The 24365-nt window shown below is 51.5% G+C and overlaps 7 protein-coding genes across 7 annotated transcripts; 3 read left to right on the top strand and 4 right to left on the bottom strand.

Moving 5' to 3' along the window:
- Window positions 1-1029: 1029 nt before the first annotated feature.
- AA0111_g7315 (hypothetical protein) lies at window positions 1030-2069 on the bottom strand (the record flags this gene model as incomplete). The annotated part of the gene is made up of 5 exons (XM_028653636.1): window positions 1030-1046; window positions 1093-1434; window positions 1486-1826; window positions 1879-1984; window positions 2036-2069. The coding sequence occupies 5 exons, from the start codon at window positions 2067-2069 to the stop codon at window positions 1030-1032; spliced, it is 840 nt and encodes a 279-aa protein (XP_028505025.1).
- A 748-nt stretch (window positions 2070-2817) lies between these two features.
- On the bottom strand, window positions 2818-6399 carry AA0111_g7314 (hypothetical protein; the record flags this gene model as incomplete). The annotated part of the gene is made up of 5 exons (XM_028653635.1): window positions 2818-3772; window positions 3820-4649; window positions 4701-4868; window positions 4918-5201; window positions 5256-6399. 5 exons carry the CDS (start codon window positions 6397-6399, stop codon window positions 2818-2820), a joined length of 3381 nt encoding a protein of 1126 aa, XP_028505075.1.
- A 1457-nt stretch (window positions 6400-7856) lies between these two features.
- On the top strand, window positions 7857-9397 carry AA0111_g7313 (hypothetical protein; the record flags this gene model as incomplete). The annotated part of the gene is made up of 4 exons (XM_028653634.1): window positions 7857-8170; window positions 8239-8884; window positions 8937-9135; window positions 9249-9397. 4 exons carry the CDS (start codon window positions 7857-7859, stop codon window positions 9395-9397), a joined length of 1308 nt encoding a protein of 435 aa, XP_028505076.1.
- Window positions 9398-11226: 1829 nt separating this feature from the next.
- Window positions 11227-13758, bottom strand: AA0111_g7312 (hypothetical protein; the record flags this gene model as incomplete). The annotated part of the gene is made up of 2 exons (XM_028653633.1): window positions 11227-13520; window positions 13569-13758. The coding sequence occupies 2 exons, from the start codon at window positions 13756-13758 to the stop codon at window positions 11227-11229; spliced, it is 2484 nt and encodes an 827-aa protein (XP_028505078.1).
- Window positions 13759-14216: 458 nt separating this feature from the next.
- AA0111_g7311 (hypothetical protein) lies at window positions 14217-16049 on the bottom strand (the record flags this gene model as incomplete). The annotated part of the gene is made up of 1 exon (XM_028653632.1): window positions 14217-16049. The coding sequence occupies one exon, from the start codon at window positions 16047-16049 to the stop codon at window positions 14217-14219; it is 1833 nt and encodes a 610-aa protein (XP_028505026.1).
- A 1627-nt stretch (window positions 16050-17676) lies between these two features.
- Window positions 17677-18466, top strand: AA0111_g7310 (hypothetical protein; the record flags this gene model as incomplete). The annotated part of the gene is made up of 3 exons (XM_028653631.1): window positions 17677-18020; window positions 18073-18387; window positions 18442-18466. The coding sequence occupies 3 exons, from the start codon at window positions 17677-17679 to the stop codon at window positions 18464-18466; spliced, it is 684 nt and encodes a 227-aa protein (XP_028505079.1).
- Window positions 18467-21466: 3000 nt separating this feature from the next.
- On the top strand, window positions 21467-24082 carry AA0111_g7309 (hypothetical protein; the record flags this gene model as incomplete). Its single annotated transcript, XM_028653629.1, has 1 exon — window positions 21467-24082. One exon carries the CDS (start codon window positions 21467-21469, stop codon window positions 24080-24082), a length of 2616 nt encoding a protein of 871 aa, XP_028505175.1.
- Between the last annotated feature and the right edge of the window lie 283 nt (window positions 24083-24365).

Genomic DNA, 24365 nt, shown 5'->3' with positions numbered 1-24365 from the left:
CAGCAGTGGTGGCCCAGGGATGATAGTCGCAGCCCCAGTCTACGTGCGACGAAGGCAGCTGAGCCTCCTTGGTCGCAAGGACTTGGACGCAATACTGGAGCCGAGCTGTTACGCAACGACACAATCTATGCGCGTCCTAGCACGACCAGAATATAGTTGGTCATTGAAAATTCTGCTCTACGTCCTCAAACGGTAATAGAACATGTCGCTTACTTTTACCTTTTTGTGTGGAGTCTACACTCCGGCGGTGAGTGTCATCATGGGGAAGGCACGTATGACGAAAAAGGAAGTGACACAAACGAAATTGGAGGGCACGCACCTTCGGTTGTACCTGACTTTAAGAGCCCAGACATGCATGCACCGCTTGTCCGTTTGCATAGAGCAATCGCGACTCGTCGGCAGGCAACAATCACGGACTCTGGCATGGAGTGACTTTTGGAACTCGTGCAAGCTGCTTTGTCTCTGCTTCTCGACAAATGTTCCTTACGTAGTTGGGCGAAATTACATTGCGAGATTGCTGCAGTAGTCGGGGGTCGGTGAATGCAGGCCCTTCATGTTACTGGGTCGGGGGCTGCGTTGACATGGATTGCGGTCATGGTGGATGATAGTAAGAGTATTTAGACAGTGCTGGTCATGCGGAAGGTGGTGTGGACTGGTTACTGAACGTCCAGGTTGCATCGTGAGGCAGTAGATAGAAGTACAATTTGGTGTCGATCAAGATGACTGGTGCTCCCAAGGGCTATAGACGTTGCCCTGAAAGCATTTACCGAAGTGCTGAACCGTTTCTCCAAGGAAAATACCGAGCCGACGAAGGCTAAGACGATGTCGCGCTGCAAGACGGCAGACCATGGTGTGATCCTACCTTGCGCTGCTGCGAACCATATCGAAGAACTTTTGTCGACCACATTTCCTTTGTATGCGTGTGAAAGCCGTATTAAACTGAACCCAGTGAAGTAGCCATAGGATTACAGGAATGAAGTGCTGAGAGAGAGAGAGGCGCCAAACTGAGGAAGCCATACGAACCCTAACTTAGTACCGCTTGGGTTCTGCCTGGGTTAGCGGAGAGCTAGCGGTATGAGCGATCGTAGTCACCCTCGTACGAGCGTCCTCCACCATACGCCTCACGCGGAGGAGGTGCATCGTAGGCGCCAGCAGCTGGGGGTGGGGGCCTGTCGTAGTAGCCACCTCCACCACCCCGACGATCATCGCGTCCGCCATCGCGACCGCCATCCCTGCCACCGTAGCTGCGATCAGAGGCATAGCGATCGACACCACGAGGACCGTAGTCATCGCGGCGGCCGCCACCTCCGTAGCCGCGATCATCGTATCTTGAGCTACGGGAACCATAGTCATCGCGTCGACCGTATCCGCCGCGGCGGTCATCAGTGTATCGATCGTTGTAGCGAGGGCCCCCTCGGCCACGTCCGCCAAACTCTGAGTTGTTATTAGCACGGCATGTAAAGTGCAGACAGTAATCAGACTTACCACGCTTGGGCGGTCCGTAGTACTTGCCCGGAGTGGGAGTACGGGGACGCGCACGGCGAGCCTTCTCAATGCTGAGTGTGCGGCCCTGATGGACCTCTCCTTGAAGACCCTCCTTCGCTGCGTCAGCCTGCTCAGAGGTGACCATCTTGACGAAGCCAAAACCGCGAGACTCCTTAGTGTGAGGATCGCGCATGATGTTACACTGCTCTACCTCGCCGTACTTCTCGAAGAGACGGGTGACCTCTTCTTCGCTAAGAGTAGGATGAATTCCAGTGACGAAGAGGTTGGAGCCAGAATTACGGCTCTCATCGTCATCATCCCTACGCTCTGGCGGCGGGCCACTGAGCAAGTGTTAGTCAACAGTTCCATCAAGGCGAGCAAGCAGATACATACCGGCTGTCGCGACCGCCAGGTGAGGCACTGCGGGCACGCGCGCCATCGTCGCGTCGGTCACCACGCGGAGACCTGCTACGATCGCGCTCATAGCCGCGAGGCTCGTCTGCAATCCAGTCAGTATTCGCGCAATCATCACACAAGGCGAAAGACAAACCATCGTAGCCGCGCTGTTCGTTTTCGTACTCCATGGTGATGATGTTGTGGTGGGTCGGGTGAGTTGATAGTTGGTTGGTTGAGGAAAGGTGTTTGCTGAAGCTTCGAGTTGGGCGATTTTTTGGCAGGACTGATCGACAGTAGCCGCGTCTCTACTTAGTAAGCGTCGCGCTAATGGCCAGCAGCGCTGCAAGTGAGTGGAGTAAAAAGCGGGAAATGTGATGAGAGAGTGGAGGTGCCAGGCAAGCCAGATGCTATTTGTAGGCGACTACCTGGTACTGACACAGGAGCTGTCCTGGAGGCAACTGCTCGCCCGAAGTGAGGCAACTGCTAGGGGTAAACGTCCAGCGCCCTGGCCGCCTTGTCTTGCCCATCAACGTGCGTCAACATCACTAGTGAACCGCCGTCTCTCACAGAACAAGGCTCTACTTTACTTGTCGAAGACTTTCCCAACACGCTGCATCACTTATCAAGACGCTACCAGTGGGGCGTGTTGTAGCCAGCTATGTTCATATTCAAGCCTATCGCAATCGGCGCTTCGTTAACCGAACCCCGTCAGACGCCTTGCCACTGGCTTCACCCAATTACTCCTACTAAGATGCTCTGCTGAAACAACCCATCGAATGCGGTATCTGTCGCAGCCCTGTAAGTGAACACCATGCGCCAGTTGCACCTCGTCTACCCAGTAAGGTAGGTATGTTACAAATGCCAATGATAATACAAGACATGCCTCCAGGAGTGCATGCCAAAGAAAATAGTGAAAAGCAGAACTAGACCCATCGTCTACCATCCTCTCGACCTCTTCTGCCTCTTACGTGCAACTGCTTTTTTGATCGCCGCCACGTTGGAGTCGGGTGTGTCAGTAGGCCGAATAGGATCCGAGTCAGCCAGACCGTCTAGTTCGTCATCATCGAGCTCGCTAAGCTCCTCGCTCATGTCTCGGAGTACCTCTCGGCCAGTGTACCGTTCCTCATAGACAGTAGTACCGTGGACGTCGAAAGTCTCAAAATACCAGGGGACACCGCCATTGCCGAGGGGGTTTAATAGGTTCTTCTCAGACCTTGGAGGCGTCAGAGGCTCGGGACGGCCATTGGTCTCGGCATGAGATCCTGTTACTGCACTCTGAGGCTGGTTCCTAGATACGTGAAGAGCGTCCTGTCCGAGTTGAATAGCAATGGCTGCCTCGTCCGCCGCCTCATCATGCGCATGATGTGCATCTGCAGCGTTTTCGTCAGGTGTGGGCGCCATCTGCATCTCCTCGGGTTTTTGGTTCAGCACAGCAGCTTCTTCCCCATCAACGGCCTCTTCTTGAGCTTGCTCAATAGCCGTCGGGTCCGTTTCCGTCGTTTGTCGAACAGTCTCAGCCTGTGAAAGAATGCTAGGTCTGCGTTGTAGCTTTTCATTGAGGAGCGTCTCCAGATCGGGCAACTTCTCGTAAGGACGGCCAGCTAGCTCAGACTCCTTCCTAAGCGCATCCTCAAAGTGAGGTTGCAGAACTTTGGTAATCCGTTTTACGATCTTCTTCATTTCCTTCTGCTCAGAGGTCAAACTGCTATGCGAGACCTTGTTCAGTTGTTCTTCGGCCTCGCCAACGTTTGTGACCGCGGCGAACCCGAGCTCTGCGCTCAACACCGCGGCTACATCGTCATTGAACGTCTGCACTGACGTGTAGTATTTCTCGTCGAGTTTTGTCTGAAGATTGTTGAATCCTTCAGTAAAATACCCTCTACTATCGAGCCTATTGAAAGGTTAGTGAAAATCTAAAGCCAGCAATGTGCTACTTACGCTTGCGCTCGCACCAGAATAGGCTGAAGGAGTTGAGGGATCGGGAAGTATATGCAATCGACGATCTGCTGCAGTATCAGGACGTCCTTGAGCTTCTCGGCTTCTCGCTGTTTGACCATTTCGCATAAAACACGGATCTGCTCCATGTCATCCTCGAGGCGTTCTGCAAACTCAATGCGTCGCTGTAGTCGGGGCCTGCCAGCTGCGCCCATGCCCGCAAAATTACGGCGAGTAATCTCCATGGACGAGAAGGCTTCCATTTGCAGCTGAAGGCGCTTTAGAAGAGCCGCACCGCGTCGAGCCTCACGCTTGAGCGTCCAGTACTTGCAGGCCTCCTGCACAAACTCTTTGCGTTTACGCACATTGAATTTGATCAGCGTGTTCTCAACGTTGTGGTAGATAGCTTGGGGAACAACGGGTGCTCCTGACGGAAGTCTCCAGGACTTGGTAGATTGCCCGCGCTTCCGCTTGTTGGATCCGGGGGTATCGTCTTCCGGCCCTTCGATAGAAGGCATTGCGTGTGAGGAGCCGATGGAGAGGGCATAGGCTTGGCTGTCTGGCCATCGAACATGACGCATAGTGTGGCGATAGAAAGCTTTGGCATCTGCGATTGCACTCTCAACATCATACTCACGCTTCCAATCTGATGGAGTATGACGATCGCAGTAGGCTTTGAGTACAGTCGTATCTTGTGGGTTTGAAGAATGTGAGGACTTCATGCGCAAGCATAGTCTAGCCCTTCGTGCACATGTGACATGAAAGGCCTCGAAACATGACTTGTGGCCGCATTGGATGCATGCTCCCATCTTCTGTTTGCATATGTAGCAAGACTGTCTGGTAGTTAGTGAGCTGTTCGTGCGGTGGGGCATGTCAATTCTTACCAGCTTCCACCTAGTTTTGGGAACCTTTTCAACATCCTGTACTGGTTCTTGGAACGTCGCATTGCCCAGTGATACCTCCGGTATCCACATGGCGCAGAGCAGATGTGCCCACTTCATCGCAGTGGTTTGCTTGAACGCGCCGTCTATATTTGGACAGAATATGCAACCCTGTGACTGTCAGCATGCATCGAATAAAGCAGACAGGGCCAGGACATACCGGAAGCTCACTGACAGGGGTGCCGCGCCCCACCAATTGGCATCGTCTGCACAGCCATTGTCCTTCTGGTATGAAAGGCACTCCATAGCACTCTTGGTGGACTGCCAGGTCACAACCATCGCAAAACACTATTGCATTGGTATTTTCGCAGTCGCCATCGTCACAGATGGCGCACTTTGTGTCCTGCTCTTCGCCTTGGCCAGCAGGCTCTCCGTTAACTGCGGCTGCGCTACTGGAGCGTGGTCGATGCGTCTGAGGTGGTTTGGGGTTTGGTTTGGGTATGCCTTTCACATGTCAGCTGTTGTGTCCAACATGGCAACGCATCGGGCTAGACTTACGCTTCTCCAACGCATGCCACTCTTTCTCGATCTGTGTGATGGTTACTTCGAATATTGCAGGTTTGATGCCTTCAACCCCTTCTTCCTTGCGTTGTATGTTGAGTGCTTCCAGCCACCGATCGTCTTGCTCGTCCATATCATACTCGACACGGCCGACGGCAACAGCACCGGCAGTTCCTTCAGCTTCTGTCTGGAGAGTCAAATCCAGATCCTCTTCAATAGAACCCTCGGGTAGCCTGATCAGGCTGTTCTCCGACGGCCTTGTAAAGATCTCGCTTTCCTGGTATCCAATATTCGCCATAGTCTTGTCGACATAGTTGACCTTGACTCCCTCGCTTTCTTCATGTTCTTTGAACGGATCGACTTGGCGCACTGATGGCTTTGGCAGATTAAGCTTCTCCCTTGGGTTCATGGTCGGAAGGGGGTTGACTCGTGGTCGAGGCGGCGATCCAAGGCCAGCCAGCATGGAATCTCTATTGCGAGGAGGTCGGCCTGGACGTCGCTTCGGTGTGACAAAAGCGCCTGAGCCGTTGACGGCTAAGCTGGCATCTTCTTGCTCTTGCGCAACATTCTCTGCTTGTTGCGCCCGCAGACCGTCAAGCATGGCCGAGATGCCACTGTCGACGGCATACTGGCCGGTAGATGAACCGTTCAGCGGAGTTCCTGGGGCGCTGTCCTGAGGGCTGATGCCATCGATCTGGTCCGCGCTGTAGACAGGGAACTCAACGTCTATGTCCAGGTCCGGATGAAATTCATCCCAGCTCCGCTCCTCGCGCGGCTTGTATCCATCGTTTTGAGCCACTGCGGCGGCGACTGCGGCGGCCGAACTGGAACGCGGTCCAGCTGGCGGCCTTTCGCGTCGGGGTCGGGTGTATGAAGGGGAAGGTGCTGATAGAGACAGGCCTTGCCGTTCGGCGTTGATGCGTCCTACGCGGCCACGGGGACCAGTGTACGCGTATCCTCCGGGACCAGTTCCTCCTACAGGTGTCTCTAGCCCAGCGTCATCCACGTATCTTCCCCCGCCTCCTGGTCCGCCTGGAATGTACTTGCGCCGCTTGCTGGCTGGCGCTGAGTCAGATATGTGTCGCCGGGGCGGTCGTGTGCTTCTCACGCGTGGTAGTGGTGTGTCGGGAACAGGCGCCATGTAGACAGAGCGAATGTGTCTAGAGGCCCGCAAGGGTGAGGTTGGGAATCGCGAAATCACGCGCCGGCGCCGGTGCTGTGTCGTGAAAGCTACGGCAAGCGCGTATTCACCCGGCAGCCAGAATGCACCGTGTTCATCGATTCGGGGGCCAGCGGTAGGCGATGTGCGGAGGGGCGTTGGCTGCGAGACGGGCGCGATACCGTGATGCGCCTGCTTGGAGGTGCAAGCCGGGGTCGACCAAGCCGGTTAGTGTGCCAAGCACCATGTGGGCTGGAGCTAGTTCGCAGTTCCCGTTCACACCAGGCTGCACCCTACTGTCTTGTTGCAGAGCCGATCGCTAATTACCAAGCCTATCTTCGGCAACTCAGCTGTGTCTGCGGTCTCCCAATGACTATCCTGACTGCCATTTTCATCATCGCTCGGGTATTCCTCCCACGCGCCATCAGAGCTGTCTACGTTCCGGGCAATCACCCTGCGTTTTTGCCCAGCTCATTCTTGCATACCACACTGGCACATGTTTTCACCATTACCGAAGCTTTGCTCTACAATCAAATTCTTGTCGTGAGTCGTGCATCTCCGGAAACTTGAGCCAACACGACATCTTTTGTCAGACCAGGGCTGCCGATCCATTACCCCAGATTCCGCTGTCACAAGCGAAATGGTTCCTGCATGGACACAGTCAGTACGGCCTTGCTCGGCAACTTGTGTGCTAGCATAGACGGCACACTCTCTAACGACCATGTCCACGGCAAGCTTCGCAGTGATTACTAGCTTTACCTCACAGCGGTTGGCGGAGCGCTGTTGTGTATTCTGGCAACAGGGTGTCTCACACTTGCAATCATTGTTACAGGCCGTGTAGCAATCATTCTTTCACTGTGGTCAGCTATGAAGGCGGCGTACATCTTTCGCAAAAGACGTTTCCCGAACACTACACTTGATGCGCAGACCTTGAGGTGACAATAAGCTTGTTATTGCTAACTAGATGATCCTGACATTGTTCTGTTGTCATGCGCCAGACACTGATGTCAGCATCTACGGAGTCCAGATACGGCGGCGCCCTTGGAAGTGTTCGGGATGGTATCACATGATCGAATGCCGCGTCTTGAGCAGTCTTGCGATGCTCAGATACGAAACATCAGCACTAATAACGGGAGTAGCCATACAGAGAAGTTAGCATTGGGTCTGAAGAACACTGAACCAACAGCAGTTCATGCTTGGCTAATGAGGCGTAGCAAACCAAACTGTCGATCTGGTGGCACACGCCCGCCAAGCTTGGCTCACAGAACAATAGGAAGTATTCTACGAATAGGTACTAGTCTTTTCGAAGGTGCATATATGCAGTGACGTTCCTCAATGTGTCTAGCATCGCTGTTTTATCCTCACGGCAATAAGCTTTTCCAGATCACAACTAAACGCCTGCAACGTACCGACAGCGAATACCTGGATCTGATTGTACTATGGCTCAGCCAGACTCAACCACTTCGAAACCGTTCAGAGTCATCATCGTCGGGGCCGGCATCGTCGGTTTATCGCTCTCCCATGCCCTACAACTAGCCAACATTGACCACGTCGTTCTTGAAAAGCATGACAAGATCGTTTCAGTAAGAGGTGCAGCACTGATTACCTGGCCCCCAGTCGCACGCATCTTTGACCAGTTCGGCATTCTCGACAAGATCGCCAGGACCATCACGCCTGTAGGCAAAGAATATATAAGATGGCCAGACGGAAGTGTGAGCCGGTACGATCCTGTTCAACAGTATATGAGCAAACTGTAGGTTGATCTCGTGTTGTCGCATTACCTGAAAACCAAGATGAAGGACGAATACTGACCCACAAAAGCTTCCAAGTACCGAGTATCTTGTTTGATTGCCAGGCTCTGGTATCACATCTATACGAGGGGCTACCAGACAAGTCATACATTCACACTAACCGGCGGCTTGAAAAGATTGAGCATACTGAGACTGGTGTTTGTATCCATTTGGCGGATGGCTCTGTGGAAGTAGGCGACATGGTCATCGGAGCAGACGGTGTGCATAGCCTCGTGCGACAGCTCATGTGGGACTATGCCTCAGAATTTGAACCAGGAACAATACCTGAAAATGAAAAAGAAGTCATGAGATTCAGCGAGTTCAGAGGTATCTTCGGTGTCAGCACAGTGAAAGACTCGTTCAATCTTGGGCCTGCAGATACACATGTCATTCTCGGTCAAGACAACACGAAAATGGTTTTTACTCAGCATGGGAAAGTATATCGGGGTATCACCTTCAAAGATGAGGGCCATCTGCCAGTGAAGAGAGACAAGGCTACAGAAGCAGACATCGAGGCAGTAGCGAAGAACTTTGCCGACCATCCTATCACGGAGAAGATCAAAGTAGGAGACTTGTGGGGAACAAACATTAGGAACGGTTTTCTCACTGTTGAAGAAGGTGTCCTAGGCAAACGGTATGCTGGGCGTATAGTTCTCGTAGGCGACTCAGTTCACAAAGTACAAATCCCCTTTGTTCCCGCTAGCAGACTCTTGCCTGACCCAACAAAAGATGACCGCAGACATCGGTATGGGTGCCAATATAGGCATAGAATCTGCAGTCTATCTCTGCAATGTCCTCCATCGCGAGTTTGGCTCCACGCCCACTCGACACATCACGAATAACGAGCTTACTTTCCTCTTCGCCGAATATCAAGCTGGCCGCCACGAGCGAGCGAGCGCTTTTGTCCATGCGAGTGGTCAGATGACACGTATGAATAGCTACCAAACCTATCTTGGTCGCTTTTTGTCGGGTATCTGGCGCCGTATATCGTACCCTTATAGAGGGAAGCTACTGCAAGGACGTTGGCTAAGGCTCCGAAAGTGGATTATGCGCCGACGAGGACAATCAATGAGAGCGCCGAGGGGTGGCGTCTGAATGAAGAGAGGGAGAAGGAGAAGAACGTCGATTGGGCGAAGTATATGTTCTTGACAATTATGCTAGCGGCGAGCTTTACGTATTTCCGGCCTTGATGTCGTTGCAGTCTGATAGTCGCTCATTTCCATTAAACGTCTTACAGGATGATCCTCTCAGCTTATGGAACGTAAATCAAGCACGTTGTACATAACATTCACAGCACTTTCCTCCACCTGCATCCCTTGCCCGTCGAGAAACATCGGAACGATACGGTAGCAAACACGCCCAACAAAAATGAAGACGGCATTTCGTACCTACGATTCAAATAAATGTTAGTCTCGTTTTCCAATCCCTTCTACCCTCCTCTCTTCCAGAAGTAAGGTTGACTCACATTCCATATGATCACATCCCATGTTCTTCTCAATCGGTCTCTTACACCCAGGACATTGTTTTGTCGTCGCCGCCAACAACTTCTTACTGGCTTCTTCCTCCTCAGCTTTAATATTAGCGTTAGTTCTGTAGTCGTATTCCCTGCATGTTTCGCCTTTGTGCCATTTCATATTGTGGACAATGCAGGAAATCCTTTCGCAGCCGTCGCACCGAAATTTGGGGGTTTGAGGAAAATGCACTTGGCCTGATTTACAGCCCTTGAGGTTGCACCATCTGAAGCCCGGCTGTGCTTCCTTCCTTGCTCGGTTGTAAAGTTCCACGTAGCTGGGGGTCTTGTCAGTGCATCGAAGGGGGTAGATTGTGAATGGAGAAGGTGTCTCGGTACCGTTTGAATATCTCCTTCGGGGCAAAATCTCGCATATCCACGCTTTTCATTGAGATTAAGCAGCTGGGACATTTGATGTCGTCCCACATCTTAGTACTGAATTCCGATTTAATCCATGTACGAAGACATTTCCGGCATACATCGGCCCCGTGCTGACAATCCCTAGTCGGAGGCCGATCGTGAAAATGATGCAAAGAGAGCGTATCGGTACAAACCATACACTCTCTCTTATGCTTGTCCTCGGATCGATACATTTCGCGGTGAGCTTGGTGGCTGTCTTTTCGACTGACAGAGTTGTGCTTCGTATCGCTTTTTTGAGTTCTATTGCTCTTAATACCGTCGGACTCTAGCTTTTTCGGGGCCTCTTTAGGTTTTCGATTCCTGTCCGCGACTATTGATCCTTCTTTCATTGTTCTTGCTGCAGACTTGGCATGAAGATGATGAGGGAAACGTAGAGGAGTTTGCCTGTGATCGCTTTGGTGTAATCTGGGAGTGGTGCGGTTCGAAATAGCCTGGCCATCGCGACGCCGTAAGTGGGAATTCGTACGAACTTGATGGATGTTACCTGCATCGGTTCGGGTATTCCCTTTGTTTCGTTCCGATTTGGAAGCACTTTTCCTTTTACGTCGCTCATAAGTCGGGTATTCCGCTGTTCGACTACTCCAAGACTGGCCCATGATTGTACCTAATTGCAGATGACGATTATGGAATACTCAAAGACTACCGGAAGTTCAATCCAATCTCCAGAGATCTAACACTTTGTCTGGTAGCAGCTGAAGCTGGAAGCTCGTGACGAACGTAACGGTCCTTGGCGTGGCTGGGCTCCAAGTACGGGCGAAGTGCGAGGGTTACGTTACTGCAAACATAACCTAACTTGTGAGAAATGCATAAAATCTTAAGATATTTAGCATGGCGATGTTATCAGGCAAGTGCATGTTGAAGAGGATAGATTTGTGCGCGGGGTCAGCCCATGGAACCGGTCACAGAACCGGTGAGTAAGCTGATTCGTAATTGGTTATCCTCCTCAGAGGACGGGTTGTCCTCCAAGAAGGCTGAGTATCATCTCAAAGACACCCATAGAAGCTTTGTGGTAGGTATCCAGCCTATCAAATGACTTCGATGTACAAAAGAGTATATTTGTACCCGTGCCTCGCTTCGCTATCACGCACCTCAACGGTAGTACCAACCAGATTCGTAACGGTTGCCATAGCAGTCAAGTTCGCCAGCTTCTGAGTTTACTGGCTTCCTCAGGACCGTAATGTCTCCAGGCCAGTATCCCTCCACATCCGGTTCAGCCTCGCCCATCGCCATTAAATTGTTATTAGCGGCTTTCCTTTCTCTGCGAAACTTTCCTATCTCTCCTGCCACATCAAGCAACGGCCCCGTTTCAAGTACATTTTTGCTTGGCTCTGCCAGTACGGCAGGATGGCTAGGTGCAAGTTCTAGCCCATCCATAGCTGCTAAAGGAAGGGTGCGATCTGGCTCACGACCGGGTTGCCCGCACTCTTCGTCATCGAAGAAGGAGAAGTCATGCGCTGCAGCGTCCCAAAATGCTTCTGAATCTCTGTCCTCTGTAGATGATTTCGTTGGATAAGCCCGCCAACTACTGGTGATCTTCTTTGGCGTTTGCTGCGGGGGCGCCATCTCAAGCACCACTCTTCGAAGGGCGAATTGGTTGCGTGCATACTCTTCTTCTGCAACAATACGTCTCCGACCCGGTGGAAGTACGTATGTATGTCTAGCGCGCTTCCTAGCAATTGAGGCTTCCTCAGCCGCGTCTTGGATGTATTGTATGATTCGATGAATAATCTTCTTCTCGATTGTCATGGTTGGTACCCCGGTAAGAACAAGAGTGTGAAGCTTTGGAAGCATTCCAGGATGTAGTCGAGGCTGAGATGCTTGACGAAAGTCCAAACGAGCTTTCCTGTCTTCGATGTAGTAGAAGGAGCTCGCCCGAGACCTAATCGCAGTATCGCCTGTCAGCTGGGACGGTATGTTACTATCACAAGTTGTTGTGGGTGGTGCAAAGGTTCCTGGTGTGTTGGGAACACCTTCAATTGAGCCAGGCTGGTAGTTCTCATTGATCCTTAGGGGGCTAAGTGGAGTCAACGGCGGATCTACAGGCATGGGCTCTGGGGCATATGCAGGGCCTCGATTGATCTGTAGTGGCTGCAGAGTAACGCTTATCTCAGGAACGATTGTGGCGCTCTGCTTGTCATTATCAGCGTTGCCCGAAGTTGACTTGATAGGTGCTGAGGACAGAGATGCTATTGGCGAGCCAAGAAGCTCAGCCGGGTATGATGCATCCCCAGGCGCCTCAAGAACAGCCGCAGATTGCGAATCAAGCTCAGCTATCGGTAGTTGGACAGCTTCGAGTTCATGCGCACCTGTAGGCTTATATATGCCAAGGTCCCCGTCGAGTTCCGCGCGTGGCGATCTGGGCACTTCGAGAGGCGCATCTTCTGTTACCAATTCGTAGTTGATCCTCAGATATCTCAGATTACCCGAAGCATACTCATTCAGAACGGGAGCGAGTTTTGATACGCTAGGCAGATCTAAGTCGTCGTCTGGTGATCCTGGCGAGACGGCAGTAGGATTTCTCACTACAGCAGGTAGTATGCCTACATCCAGGACCTGCAAACGCCCAGACCGCAGTAAAGCCGATATGCCTTCAACAGTTACGGCGTTGCTCGAGAGAAATAAATGTGATACTCCGACATCGCTGGTTTCTTCTATTGCAAGGCTACCGACGAAACCCTCAGTGAGTTTCTTGCGAAGATGACCAACAAGATTTTCTGACTCGAACGCCCCCGGTTCGTTGGTAGGGACTGCATTCTGAACCGGCGGCAGTGGGGCACGAGAGGTATGCGCTGCAATAGTAGTCTCTTTCAAGCATAACTCGAGAAGGAGTCGGACGCTAGTGTCTGTCAAGAAGTTGTTGCTTATGTCAAGACTTCTAACACGACTTCCAATTGCGTGCGCAACTATCGAAAACTCTTCATCCTTGATTCCAGTGCCACGGAGGTTCAGGACTCTTAGATTCCGGAGGTACTTTAGGGTGGATAGAACTGCCTTATCTCTCGCAGCTGCAGTTTTTGATAGATCCAATGAGACGAGATCTGGAAAATGTGGTAGGGCTTCAGCAAGACCCATGGATGTTGCATTCATGCAGCTGGAAGCGTCGAGTAGGCGTAAGCCGAACACTGGATACGCAGTGGGGCGAGCTGACCTCCATCGCAGACTCGAGTGTCGCAGGCTCAAGAGAGAGGCATGATCGAAGAATGGCAGGCTATCTACGATCAAGCACTGTAGACGAGGCAGGTGCTCGAGGCAGTCTCGGAGCCATTCTGCATGCGGCCCATCATACAGCTCCGCATGGGCTGGTGGAAAACGTAAAGTATGCGTAAGCTCCCGTACGGAGGCTCGCGCATAAGGCAAAGTACGCTTAAACCGTGTGAGTGCCACTATCAGGCGTTAGATAGTAGACTAGCCTTCATGTTGTAGTATCTTACCATAAACAGTATCGTTTTCGACCCCAAAATGTGAGGCTGGACTACCCCAGAGGTTCGGTGTGAAAGTTTGGTGCCATTGCCGACAAACTAGAGCTGCAGAGCACAGATCTTGAGAGGGCAGATATGGAGCGACGAGCACCCAAGGATCGCGTCGCATCACGCTTTCGTAGGATGGAAGAAGGTCGTCCATAGTGGCCAGTGGACACGAGTAGCATTTAAAGAGCCGTAGTGTTGTTATGGCATATCCGTTCTATCGCCACTCAAAAACTTAGTGGAGATGAGGAACGGGAATACAGACACGAGTACAAATTTCGCCCACAGCAGGATGTGCACGCGCATCGTTTGGTAGACGGTGGATGGTAGGCTGAGTCGTGAGGCTGTGTTACGGTTGATCGGCTCACTGCTACAGCCCTGCGAATGATGCAACAGATGGCGGGCCTGACTTCCTAACCCAATTTGGCGACCTCGCTATCAAAAGATTACCTACTTGCTTGCATCTGGCGACAACACTCTATGCCTGCGCGAGTCGGCGTTTTGTCTTCTGATGCTGGCACTCATGACCAAAAAGTCTTTCAGCCGCAGTAAAAACGAGATATTTAACTATCGAAAAGCTTGTCGCTATGTATTCTGATGCTGCCTTCTCACTCATCAACTGGTAACAGCCATGATTTCGCTTGCAAATTTGCTTCTCGCTCTGATCCTAGGACCATAGAAGACCAGAATCCAAGGTACTATGGTTAAAAATGCGCCAATTCCTCCCAGCAGACTACTCGCTGGGCCGTAGCCAAGTTTGTTATACATTTGAGTTGTGATAAGTGGGAAGATTCCGCCTGTATCGAAGTCAGCATATGTCCACTGGTAATCAACGAAGATGACCTCACCAAGCATGTTCCGGCAGAAAGACTGCGCCGCTAGTGCTGAACTCGCATAGCGATGATACGTATCTGCGAGAAAGTTGAAGGTCGCAAGGTAGATGCTGAAGATTCCGATAGTAGCAATACCAATTGCGATTGCTGGTACAACCCAATGAATATCAGGGAAGCTCGTCCAACCAAACATGAAAAGACCAACAGGCATACAGGCGCTTTCTATGCAAGCAAAGTAGAGGCGGCCTTCGGGAGTGCCTGTTAGTTTTCCGTTCCTCTTCGCGATTTTCTCTTGGTAAATTGACAATATAGTCGAGAAGATACTAGCTATTCCCATAGACGCGAAGACAGCGTTGGCTTGTTGTAGTGAGAAACCATGGTTGCTCTGGAACACCAGTGGAATGGCCGCTAGAGTGAGATAAAGTACAGCCCAGGAAAAGGCCACCCAGAGCGAGAACCAGAATACTACGGGTTCGGTGAAGAGAAGATGGAATGGTCGGTAAAGAGAGACTCCTATCATCTTGCTGAGAGAGGCCCGTTCCTCATCTGATCGTACTTTCCATCTCAAACGTTGCGATACCATGTTCTCAGGCTTTTCGGCATCGTGGATGTTGAAGCCATAATATCCGGACGCCTCGCGGGCCTCGTACCACTTGTTCAAAGCTTTGGCCTTCTTGGACAGAAGAACTGAACCGCGGGTTTCTTTAAATACAACACACATCAGCACGACCACTGCCGCGCATGCAATAGCTTGTACGTAGAATATCCACCTCCAAGACGTGTTCTGTGCAATAAAGCCACACACTAATGGCCCCCAGGAAGTGCCGAACAATGCAGCGCCCGAGAACAGAGCCATGGGGGTGTTGCGATCCTCAGCATGGTATATGTCAGACACCACTCCGCCAACCATAGTCGAGAATGTAGATCCGCCTACACCCAAAAAGAACCGCGCAACGAGCATACCAGCATAAGACTGCGTGAGGCCAGAGCAGAGCTGACATATCACAAATAGTATACCAGAAGCGAGGAAAACTGGTCGTCGGCCATTGATCTCAGAGAAGGGGGCCAGAACCATCGGCGCGATGGCGAAGCCGGTCGTAAAGGTCGTGATGCCGACAAGCGCTGCAACACTGCTGACACCCCATTCCTGCGTCATTTGCCCAACGCCCGGGCTGTAAGCTCCGGCTGAGAACGCAGTAAGCGCCGTGATGAAACATGACACACATATCGTGAATCTTTTTCTTGTCTCGGACCAATCGAAAGGGTTCGTATATTTGGTAAGGTTTGGGGGCCCAGGTGGAGCTTCCTGATCGGGTTGCGTCGGATGGATAGTTGTCGGATGCGGAAGTTCGACGTCGAATGTGAGATATCGCCAAACGACTTCTGAACTCTGAATGTCTTTTTGCGATGCGAATTCGCTACTGGCGCTGTTCTTTCCATAATAATATTCTTTCTCTGGCTCGTTGTCTGGTTCGGATGTGGAATCGTGACCTGCGGGTTCCTCTGCCGAAATCCTGTGCATGTCCGGCAATATGCTTATTCCCGCTTGGCTTCGCGAATCGGTAGCTCCAAGCTCAGAGGTCTCTGGAAGGTTGATCTCTGGATTGGCAGCCATGCTGCCACGAACTCCTTCTCTTCAATAGAAAGGCCAAAAGGGTGTGCTGGAGATATCGTAATGAACGCGTCAGAGTTCAAGAGCAAGCGTGAATCCGGTGACGATGAAAAGCTCGACCTTCATAGCTTAAGCGGCGGGTTAGGTCTGGTCCGCTAACCCACACACCCGTAGCCGAAATGTATCCCAACGAACAACTGGACGGTGTGAGAGGCCCAGTTCTATTCCGAAGTGGTGGACAAAAGTTGATTGTATTGGTCGGGAATAGGAGTACTTCTCCATCGTCCAGGCCCGCCTTGCATGGGGCGTCCCGCTTCGGGCTAAACTTGGGAATTATCGTGCTCACCGACACGCCAAGGCCGCCTCAAAATCTTTGAACTGGGCGGAAAACAGGGTCGATCTGATGCGTCATGCGGGAAGGATGCTGGTGTGCCTCGGACAGAGACAACTCAACCCGGACGAGCGAATGGCTCCCCGACCAGCGACAATGCCAGCGGGAAGTACCGGCACTTTCCCAAAAGCAAACACTTTCCTCGCTCTCCGATTCTGCGATAACCGGTACAAGATGTAATGTCTTTGGAAAGTGGGGATAGCGGATGTTTAGTCTCGGATGTTCGGCCTAAATATTCGATGAACCGCCAGGCGCAGAGCAATTAGGAGCTGCGCAAGGCTGCTGCCAAGGGACCGCATGGAGGAGTAGAAGTAGTGATGTTCATATGTAACACATGAATCTGCAGCCTTCATGTCGCACCGGCTGCGAGAAGCTTGAAGCCACGACCATGATGGATTTCGCGCGACATGACAGATGACAGTTGTTCAGCGATGCATTGACAAGGGTACGCGCTGAAACAGAGTTACCCAGCCTGAGAGCGGACCCCATGCTTCCGCGCACTGCCCTAGAAGCATTGTTTGCCGAAGTGATATATGGTGAACCGGTGATGAACGAAACTTCCTTCAATCGCTTTGCCATCTACATAGGTACCGGGGTACGCAGTCGAGCTACCCGCCATGATAGCAACACCAACATAGACAAGCAGACAGTACGCACATTGCAAAGCCTGACGTCCTTAAAATCTCGCCTCACATGAACGGTGGTCTTCTCGTTGAACGGTTCGCGAATAATCTGACCCGATTCGGAGGATGCTTACCCAGCGCATACTAGAGCAGCAATGAGGAATTTCTTATCTGTCTCATTGGCTTTTGTCAGCCTCCAATCGCGACAAATGCTCGGCAGGAGGGGCGACTCATTGGCAGCGCAGCACCGCCGGAGATATCGAGTCTATGATTCGTCTGCTGGCCAACGACGTGGAATATTCGAGCGGCAGAAAAGCTTTGGTGGAGATACGTGACATGACGCCATATACGCTAGCTAGAAGTGTTGCTTGTCGATTGTTAGGTACGGCCTTTACAAGAAGACAGATGACCCCACTACTTCGACTCTCCCTCTGACAAACCTACAGCTTCTTAATCAATCGCTCGGAAGATACTTTGACATCTTCTTCAAGCCCACTTGCACACGGAACTAAGATTCAGGTATGGCAACTTGCTTTCGCCTGCCCCGCCACTTACCCCACATGTTTGCGGAGTTTGCTTGGACACGACTGACATGAGCACAAGCACAGAAGACACAATGAGCGACCGACCAGAACCCCTCAGGCTCGGCTCCAAGGCCCCCAATTTCAAGGCCGAGACGACCCAAGGACCCATTGACTTCCACGAGTTTATCGGCGACAACTGGGTTATTCTTTTCTCTCACCCTGAGGATTACACTCCTGTCTGCACAACTGAGCTCGGTGCTTTCGCCAAGTTGGAGCCTGAGTTCAGCCGTCGCGGTGCCAAGCTCATTGGTCTCTCAGCCAACACAGTAGAAAGTCATGGAGGCTGGATCAAGGACATTGACGAGATCTCGGGAAGCAGCCTCAAGTTCCCCATCATCGGCGACAAGGACAGGCAGGTCGCCTTGGCATACGACATGTGAGTAGGAGGAATCACACGATGCTAGTGACACGCGTCTGACAATCGCCAGGATCGATCACCAAGATGCCACCAACGTCGATAGCAAGGGAATCGCCTTTACAATCCGCTCAGTCTTCATCATCGACCCCAAGAAGACCATCCGCCTCATCCTTTCTTACCCAGCAAGCACAGGCAGGAACACTGCAGAGGTCCTTCGCGTCTTGGACAGTTTGCAGACTGGTGACAAGCACAAAATTACTACTCCTATCAACTGGGTTCCAGGTGATGACGTTATCGTCCACCCCTCTGTTAAGACCGAGGACGCCAAGACCATGTTCCCTGATATCAGAATTGTTAAGCCTTACCTGCGCTTTACTCCTCTTCCGTAAGTTTTCTAGTTACGAAATGCTTTCGAGACATGCGCTGACTTGATAAACAGGAAAGAGAAGACGACTGCGGCATAGACGCAAACATTATCGACGATAAGATACCTTGAGATGAGACAATCATGACAGCCTATACCAATATTGTGGCGATGGTTGTTGGGACCATCGAATAATTATAGCCCAGACTATGCTTAGCTGTGAGAATAGACAAGGCACAATCATGAGAATGAAGTTGGTCTACCTTCGCATGCTTTCCAGGTCGTGTCTGATAGCCATGCCATGCTGATATCACTTGCGACTATTGGTCAACAATGTCACGTTTCGTGGGCCAAAGTTACCTTGCACCGTATACGAGGGAAAAACCGAACAGGTGTAAACATAACAAGCTTTACCTTGCAGCCTACATTATCTTCTAATAGGATAACTTATCAAGATTAACAGTATTATAGTCTTATAGGTTTTTAATCTATATAGCTCTCTGTATGCTCTTTTGTAGTAGGAAGGAGTACTCTTAAAGAGGAAAGTTGTTTTTTCTCTTTTATACAATGTTGCAAGCCGTGTGTTGATAAGACGTTCAAGTGTATTCTCTAAGATGGCTCTTCAAAGCCACCAGAGACGGTGATACATAAGAAGCGAGACGCGCCAGGACTCTGAGCGAAGTCGTATCTAAAGATTCCATCTAACGACTGGAGAGACGGGCACACCCGGAACAATAACAACAAAGATCGCTCATTCCTGTCTTCGCCAATACCTTCTTAACATAACCTAGCATTTTGTAGAGAATACCACAAAAGTGGCCGCGGGCGAATCTGAAAGAAAGCAGAGTCCCTCAGCGCGACTCGAGGTACTGATAATCGGCAGGAGTGAAACCGTAGTTGCCATCAGGGAACATGGTACCGAGGTGGGACTGGCAGGCTTTCGAGTGGGCTGGCGGACCATGCGAGCGTGTCCGCTTACCCTCGTATCCATCATCACCTAACCTCTTGGAGTGATTCCTGGAGCCAGAGTAGCAGAGTCGTCAGCGTTGAAGAGGATGTCAGAAGAGTGGAAAGGTGAAGAAGAAGAGGAGAAACAGGGAGTGAGCGACGGGAAAGGCGAGACTAAAAACGGCAGGAAAAGAGCAGTAAAGGTCTCAAAAACTTAATGACAGACGAGAATGTTCCGAGGTTTACCAAGCTCTTTCTTTTGCGATGTACCCGAGTCATGCGTTTCGCAACCATACGTGTCCTTCGCGAGACTCAAAGCAACGCGGTTTGGGGAATATCGATTAGGTTCTCCATGTACAGTGTTGTAACAAAGGCGCGATACCAGGTCGTCTTTTCGTCGGCTTTGAAGCGCACGGCTAGTACCTGGGCTCCAATTTGAAATTAAGAGCGACGGTGCGAAATAGCGAGAGGCTACGTCTCGGTCCAGTCCGACGCACTACCAGGAAGCCTCCGACTACCATAGTAACTTCCAAATACCGCTTTCCCAGGTACTAGTCCAGCTTCACCGATCATCCGATATGAACATCCAGATGGGCCTCCTACGCTAACAGCGCCTCTAATCTTGAACATACGATTGTTGATTTGTTGCCCCAACATTCATTGCGCTAATTTGTTTTCGCGACCGTGCTCTTGCGTCGATGAATCCTCTTTGCAAGCCTTGCTGAGCCAAAAGTGTGCAGTGCCCTCGCATCTCGAGAACGGACGTCAGTATCGCTGGTATCGCTGGTATCGCACACTGACGTCCTTGCGGCCTGAAATTGGCGCCTGTGGCTCGGGGTACCCTCTAACGGTCTGATTGTCAAGTCTCAGCCTATCATTCCAGCTCGGATCTCCCTCCGCCTCCACACCCTCCGTCGCCTGCCCTGCCTACTACTGTTTCACCCCACCGGAAAGTCTTCAGCTATCAGAGTGCTGCAGCCGCTCTGCCTCTGAATACGTCCAACATCGATACCTTGCTAGCGAACCTGCAGGCGCCAGGACTGACGATTCTCGCCAAGGCTCTAGTCCATTTCCAGCGTAGAGGCCTCCACACGAACCTCGCTGTCATCTGTATCGCGCGAGTTCAGCAGCACCACGCGTTGAATACCGCCTCTTCCTTCTCTGCATACGTCTACCGTTCCCCTGGATCATCTTCCCCGCTCGCTCCCGTGTGTGGCGATTCTCTCTCAGAAGTAAGGCTCGTCTTCCTTTTATAAGCCTGCACCCCTCTCTTTGTTTCGTTTGTCGATTTTCAGCCCATGCCGCCAGCATCAACATGTTGTGTCGTTTTCCCTTCCCCTATCCTTAGCCATTACATCTCAAAAAGAGCTGGAATTTTTCATTGTCCTACCATAAGGCGCTGCGTCGTAAGATCACTGTTCGTATCACGGTAGCAAGTCGCACTGCAGCAACATGCCCTTCCCTAATGTGTAAAGATGGCTTTTCAACTTGCGGTAGGGCCTTTCTTTGTAACCCGCACCTTGCAAAGACGCCTGCATTGGAAGTATGTTGCAGCCCATGACAGATCATTTCAAAACCAGGCCATTCCTCATCTTTCAGCATTACTTTGCATCTCCAATCTCATCCTGTATACTGGTCGCTAACTATGGCACTGCCTCTAGGTTTATTCTACCCCTCTGTCGGTGCTAGTACCGAGCGATTGGGCGACACATCGTTGTTTTGGAAAAGACCAAGAGAAACAAACATCAGACAGGTCTTGACCAGAAAGAAACGTTCTGTCGACTCTACGGGTTCTCTTTCCAGCACTTATCGCAGGGTCCACTTGGAAACTCCACTGGAATCCAATTGGTCTCGTCGAATCGAATCTAAGCACGTGCCCATCGTCCATGATCAGATTGTAACACCTAAAAGCCTCTGTACGAGCTTTGACCTCAGCTCTCCGCCATCGAGTAGCTGTCCTAGCCTCTCCGGAATTCCCTGGCCGAGCAGCAAATCCCTGATCAGATCTCTTAGCGTTAAGTCTCGTCATGTGGAGATTGTGATACCAAATTGGGCTATACCTCTACAGAAATTCTCATCCTCTTCCGTCGAGCTACTTCTTGATCTTGGTGGACCTCAGCACGTTACCGCTTCGCTACAAAGCCCGCGCAGCATGGCTAGCCGAACTCACACCCTGGATTCCCAAACATCGGCACCTTTTACATCGAGTTTGAACAATAGCCAAACAAGTTTGAACCATCAAGACGGTCAAGATGGCGGATCCGACCGGCCACCAACATCTTCAACTCGGACGCCCGGCATGTCTCAGTCTCCAGCTATGCTCGCAGGACTTGCAACACCGACAAGTTCAACGGCAGGACTGTCGGGTTTAGTCTGCAATGTACACCGTACAACTGGAAGAGAACCGCATCCCCTCGTGGGCGCCACTACTACCATACTAGGCGACAAATTATATGTTTTTGGCGGCCGCCGACTCTCCCGGACGAGACCGCAGCTTACGTCGGACTTGTACGAACTCGATCTCGTCAAGCGCCACTGGACAAAGGTCGATGCAAAAGGTGATATTCCGCCCCCTCGGTATTTCCACAGCGTCTGCCCACTTGGTGACACGAAACTCGTCTGTTATGGAGGCATGTCACCTGTAAGTCCGTCTTCTAACCAAGCAACTTCTGTGATACAAGGTGCTCCTGCCGATGCTCAACCTGAAGTGGTGGTCATGTCCGATGTCCACATCTACGATGCGCTTACAAGAGAGTGGATGCATGTCGCCACAACCGATCCACCCCAAGGTCGTTATGCACATTGCGCAACCATACTCCCAAGCTCTGCCGTTTTCAGTTCGACATCAGCCGCTGTAACAGCCATACGGCACAACCCACCTTCATCGAATCCGAACCAGGGTTCTCTTGGCGTACAGTTGGACGGCGAGGGTGGCGCGGAAATGCTCGTCGTGGGCGGGCAGGATAGTGCCAACCACTACATTGAGCAGATTAGCGTTTTCAATCTCCGGAGCCTCAAATGGACGGAAACGAGCACATTAGGCAGAAGTTGCGGCGCTTATCGAAGCGTGGTTGCGCCTCTCACCAGTATCGACCCCAGCGATATTGGCGGAGGAACACGGCAAGCTGGCGAAGCAAGAGCACCCGAAGAGCGGATCTCCAACAAGACTGGCGAGTCATCAATGCTCATATATTCCAACTACAATTTCCTAGACGTCAAGCTCGAATTACAAGTACGGCATCCCGATGGAACCCTGTCCGAGAAGCCAATGCACGGCAATTTCTCACCACCAGGCCTCCGATTTCCAAACGGCGGTGTCATAAACAACCACTTTGTAGTAAGCGGTACATTTTTGACCTCCTCAAAACAAGAATATGCTTTATGGGCTCTCGACTTGCGAACACTAAGTTGGGGCCGCATCGAAGCTGGTGGTAACATCTTCAGCCAGGGTAGCTGGAACAGAGGAGTGTTGTGGAACCGTCGAAATAGCTTCGTTATTCTTGGAAATCGCAAGAGAAGTCTGGTTGAAGACTACAATCATCGGCGCATCAATTTCTCGAACATGTGCGTGGTTGAACTAGAGGCATTTGGACTCTACGATAATCCACGCAAAGTAACACCAGCATCGGGATTCAGCTCTATAAGCGCACCGCCCCAGCACGATCGACTTGATATGCTTGCAGGTGGTCGCACGTTATTACCCGCGGCCACCGAGCTAGGTCAGCTGGCTTTAGGCATGCGAGAACTTGCGGACATGGATTTCCTAGCCTTACACGGCGAGCGCATCCCCGTTAACTCTCACATTATTGCTCGACGCTGGGGCCCCTATTTCAATCAGCTGCTCCGCGAGAGTGCCCAAAGCGCGGAGAAAGAAAATGCTGAGGCAGCGACTCTACGACCTACTGCCACAATGCATCCATCAAGGAACTCGAGCATCACCATTACACCTTCTATCAGGACAACTTACTCAACCGCAACAACACTCACCGCCAACACTATAACGCCATCCGAGGCCACAGCCGTATCAGCGAACTCCTATTCCTCACTGAGCCCCCCAGAACCTTCATCGCACTCGCCATCGCAACGGCCTCGAACATTATTCCTCCCACACACACATCTTACACTTCAAGCCCTTATACATTTCCTATACACATCATCACTACCACCACATAACTCACCCCTATGCTCACCGCAGATTCTTTGTTCTCTACTTCAGCTGGCGCGACCATACCACATCGACGGCTTACTGGAAGCGATCATCGAGAGACTTCACATCTTATTAGACAACAGAAACACTGCGGCAATCTTCAACGCTGCAGCCATGGCGGCTGGCGGCGGCTCCGGTATCGCGTTCAAGGGTGTCAACGGCGTGTCAGGCACGAACGGAACAACGAATGGCTTCTCAACCTCTGTTTCAAGCAACAATACTACAGTTGCCGACGTAGAACGGAGCCTGGATGCTGGCCTTCGCGCACTCCGCGTCAACACTGATGTAGATCGGAATCACGATGACGAAGTCAGCTCAGCGGCGTCTGAAGCAACATCAGCTTCAGCATCTGATAGCGGATTTGGAGATGGAAGTGGCATCGAAGACCGAGAGACATGGAATGGGGAGATGAGTGCAGTAGTTGGGCTACAAAAGCGAGGACTGAGGGGCCTTATGGAGGGCCGCAGAATCAGGGAAATGGGTAGAGGAAGAGACAGAAGCAGAGACGATGGTGCCATGGGCAACGGAGATGGAGTAGGCCTTGGCTTGCAGGGCGCTTGATAAGAAGACAGAAGCGGACTGGCAAGACTGGTCATCTATATAGCGAGAAGGGGTTGGTAGAGAGTGGCGTTCGTTCTTTCTTCGATGGGGAATTTTCATGATGATATTGGAAATCTAGGGAATTGATATAGGTGAACCCAACGTAGGGACTGCTATGATTTTCCGTACCTCCATTGCCACACTCTTGGTGCCACCTTCTGCAACTGATGGCATCGTAGTCTTCGTTACGATACACGCATAGCCGCTGCTACATGCACGGAGAGGCGGAGGGTAGGTCTCGTTT

This window comes from Alternaria arborescens (genome assembly GCF_004154835.1).
Source record: "Alternaria arborescens strain FERA 675 chromosome Unknown contig_16, whole genome shotgun sequence".
Classification (NCBI taxonomy): Eukaryota; Fungi; Ascomycota; class Dothideomycetes; order Pleosporales; family Pleosporaceae; genus Alternaria; species Alternaria arborescens.
Note: the sequence above shows the minus strand (reverse complement) of the source record. Positions and strands in the feature narration are given on the sequence as shown.